General features: G+C 51.4%; 1 protein-coding gene across 1 annotated transcript in view; it reads left to right on the plus strand.

Annotated features, from left to right (window-relative positions):
- The window catches only part of LRRC27 (leucine rich repeat containing 27), a 43,132-nt gene that overhangs the window by 19,952 nt on the left and 19,074 nt on the right, over window positions 1-4,106 (plus strand). Inside the window, 1 exon segment of the mRNA XM_012555126.2 lies at window positions 3,637-3,783. Coding sequence (XP_012410580.2) covers window positions 3,637-3,783 — 147 coding nt within the window.

The following is a 4,106-nucleotide window of genomic DNA, read 5'->3' on the forward strand; positions in this document are numbered from 1 at the left end:
GTGTGTGTGTGTATGTCTCTGTGTCTGTGTGTCTGTGTGTGTGTGTGTGTGTATGTGTCTCTGTGTGTCTGTGTGTGTGTGTGTATGTGTCTCTGTGTGTGTCTGTGTGTCTGTGTGTGTGTGTCTGTGTGTGTCTTCTGCAGCTGTTCCCATCAGAGATTCCTCATTCTGACTTCTGACAAAGTGACTCAGCTGGAAAGACAAGAGCTGGAAGTTTAAAGAATCGTTTGGCTCTTAAGTTCTCATCTTATATTTTGCCCTTAATGGTTTACTTTGGACTGCTAGTCAAAGATCTTGGAAAGCCTGGCGATCTCCTTCCGTCAGGTCACAGCCACTGGACGTCCTGCAGAGCACAGCTCTACTCTGACATGCCTGCGGTCGCCAGGAGTGGGAATCAACTTGATGGCAGCAGGTTTGGGTTTTATAACGAATTTCAGATCTGACGAAAAACATCCTTGAAGCAGAACTGAAATACAGTATCCACAACTTTTCTCCTTTTAAAAAGTTCTTTTAAGAAAAAAATCGCCAGTTCTCCAAATCAGAATTTTGCAGTTAGGTGCTTTTTATAGTCATAGAGAAAAAGAATGAGTTTTAAACTGCTTCCTCAAAGTTAGCGGAGAGAGAAATCCCTTGGTAATTACATTGTCCAGATTACAACCTTTTTGACAGGCCCCGGGCAGAGGGTAAACCTTGCCACCACCCCTCCAAGAGCGCCGTCCTGACCGTGCAGACTCGGATGGTAAGGCGGCCACCAGACCTGCAGGAGAAGGGCGTCCTGCGGCTCTCAGCCACGAGGGCAGAGCTCTCCTGATGGAGACCCCGTGGCCAGAAGCAGCACCCAAACGGGGTGGTGAGCTGTAAAGACATCTGGAGACATTTGGGGAAGTTTGTGGACTGCGTATTAGATGATGTCATTGAATTCAGGTTGATTTTTGTAGGTGTGATAATAGTTTTGTGGTTATGAAAATGTTCTTTGGAGATGAGTGTGGAAATATTTAGGTGTGAAGTGTCACGACATCTGTAATCTGTTATCAAATGGTTCAGCTCTAAAGTGCGAGGAGTGTGCACACGTGTGTGCGTGTGTGTAGCGAGAAGGAGTGTGTGCAAACACGACACAATAGTAATGGGTGAATCTAGATCATATGTTCTCAAGGAGACCATTTCCAAGGGGGTGAAAGTCGGTTCTTGGGAACAATGAATTCTTAGCTATTAGTCTGTGGCCCTCCAAACTCAACCCTACTGGATAGCGTGAGCAGCTGCACAGTGTAACTGTGCTGTTGACATTTCACAGAGGGGCAGTTAGGAAAAAAAGTCCCAGAAGGCTCGGGGTTGGGGGAGAAAACTGAGTGAAAGGCTGAGAAACACTGATCTAGATGAAGGATAGTCGCTTTTGTTGCACTAGTCTTTGAACTGTTCTGTAGGTTTGAAATTTTTCAAAACAAAAAAATTTTACAGCGTTATTGAAAAAATTTACAACCTGCGAAGTACTGAGAGCACACACTCTAGGTCTCCAGCTGTAACGCGTCACCCAGGCTCTGGAGCTCTAGTAATACCTGAGCCCACGCTCACATGTCAAGAGCAGGAAGGTTCGAAGCCTGCAGTTTGCAAACCTCCCTCCCTCCCTCCTTCTCTGATTTTGTTATGAACAATAATAATCTATCCAGTTAAATTGTGGTGATCTTTTTAACAGTACTTTACAATTTAATTCAGTCTTTGGAATTTAGGCACCAGCCCCTGGCCATCAGAGGTCTAGGTGGCTTTGCAGCTGGATCAGAGGACGGGAGGACGGGAAGGCGGCGGCGCCTCCTGGTGGCGGGAGGCCCTGCATTGGGGCCCCGCACTCTGCTGCCCTTTCCCTTCACTGCATCTGCACGCGCAAAACCACTGCGGGTCTCGTTTGCTCTGCCTTCATCAGTTCGTTGTGGGGATCACGTGTATTAATGAGAATGCTTTGGGGTGTTGGCACGTGGTCAGCATGCAGTGCAGATCAGCCCTTGCTGCTGGGGCCCCAGGAGCCGAGGGACAGGGGTATCACGGGCAGCACAGCTGGGTGCCCGGGCCCCACTTCCGTTTGTATGGTATGATGGACGAGTTACGGCAGCTCCAGCTCCTACATCTCCAAACAGGGACCCCCATCCCCTGAGGTCCTTATTAGGGTCGGGGGAGGCACCTGAGTTGTCACAGGGGCAGGCTGGCCAAGTAGACCTGTACCTGGCAGGAGGCTGACATGAATGAATGAATGAATGAAATGATAGGCCAACCCTGAGCACCTCCACCCTCTGCCACATGGAATGCTGGACACGATGGAGCAGCTCAGGTAGAGTTTTGGGGGGAAGACTGTAATCCCCAAATTCCTCACCCAGCGGGTGCCATATATATGCGGAGGCAGAGGAGATGCAGCCGCAGATTAGCACAGACAAACACCATATCAGGAGGTTTCAGAAAACATTCCTGGAAGATGTATTCCAAGGAATTTGCTGCTAAATCAGGGAACTCAAGAGCAGAGCAGCGTACGGAAGAGCTGTCGGGGACCTCTGCTGAGGTGGAATAACCGGCAAGAGTGTGCTTATGAAACTGAATGCAGAGCTCAAAAGTGCTTGTACAAAAAGCAATGTAATGTGAAAATCATGAGGAGATTGAATAATAGCGGTGTGTTCCTAAAATCTCAGATTGGATTCATGAAGGGGAGGGATTAGGAGTGTTGAATCCCCACCTATGGAGCTCAGGTGGCTGATGCAGCTCTTCTGCCCGGATCAGAGTTCCCCGACCACAGATGAGTGATGATTTCAGGATCCGGAGCATCTGCTTCTCCACACACCACATGTTACAGGCGCCGACCATCCCTGTTATAGATCGAACGGCATCCTGCAAAAATACATGTTGTAAATACTCAGCCCTATAGCTGTGGGTGTAATCTCATCTGGGAACGGGTTTTCTTTGTTGTTGGTGAGACCATCTCAATGTAGGGTGTGTCTTAAGCCCATCACTTCCGAGATGTGAAAGGAGCAGCTTAGGTACAGGAGCAAGGAAGCACAAAGGAGGGACCCAGAGAGGCCACGAGGTCTCCAAGGAACACCAAGAAGAAGCTGGCATGAGGATTTTCCCCCGGGCTGACAGAGACAGCCTTCCCCTAGAGCTGGTGCCTTGAGCTCAGACTTCTAGCCTCCCGAACTCTGAGAAAATAAATTTCTGCTTGTTAAGGCCACGCCCACGTGTGGTCTTTCTGTTACAGCAACCGTGGAGACTAAGACACCGCGCTTCGCTCTCTGAGCCTGCGTCCCGGGACACTGGCCACACGCCCCTCTGCTTCCTGCTCCCCCAGGCCTGGGACCTGGAGGCCAGAGGGGCCTCGAGGAGGTGGGGGGTGGCTGGACAGGCTGGCTGCCTGGGGTGTGTCCACCCATGTCTTGACACTGGGACAGAGTCATAACCGGGACTCACTCTTAGGGATATAGGTTTCTGTCACCATAGTGGCACTTGGCAGCCGCAGTTAGGGGCGCGGATCAACGCTCGGGATCCCTGTGGGGTTGGCCCACACACCCTGCTTTCACATTTCTAAGTGTCTGCCCTGTACCACAGTGTCTCATGCACATGTGGGTGATGACCACAGTTAGCTGAAACCTGGTCTCATTTCAGAAGGAAGACGCTCTCCTTCAGCAGCACCTTGCCTGACCTCTCTTCATCCTATGAAACAGCGATTAGAGCAAAAAGAGCTGAAGAGAGGCGTGTGGCGGCCCTCAGAGAACTCAGGGAGAAGCAGACTCTGATGGAACAACGGAGAAGGTGAGGGTGAACCAGAGCGTGGTGAGGACAGGGCAGGTTAACACCCGGGGTAGAGAGGAGGGAAGGACCCAGCCTTCCTTGCCTCTGGGGTCCTCTTATTTTTTCATCTGAGTACGAAGGCCGCCCTGTCTGACTGGAGGCATGTAGCTCTTCCGGGTGCGAGACCTTCCTGCTCCGCAAGTCCCTGAGGTCCTTGTTCTGCCCCGCCTGGCCACTCACCATGCCTGTGCCCTAGCCCTCCTCACCGTGCCCGCGCCCTAGCCCTCCTCACCGTGCCCGCGCCCTAGCCCTCCTCACCGTGCCCGCGCCCTAGCCCTCCTCAC

This window comes from Trichechus manatus, unplaced genomic scaffold (genome assembly GCF_000243295.1).
Source record: "Trichechus manatus latirostris isolate Lorelei unplaced genomic scaffold, TriManLat1.0 scaffold00031, whole genome shotgun sequence".
Lineage (NCBI taxonomy): Eukaryota > Metazoa > Chordata > Mammalia > Sirenia > Trichechidae > Trichechus > Trichechus manatus.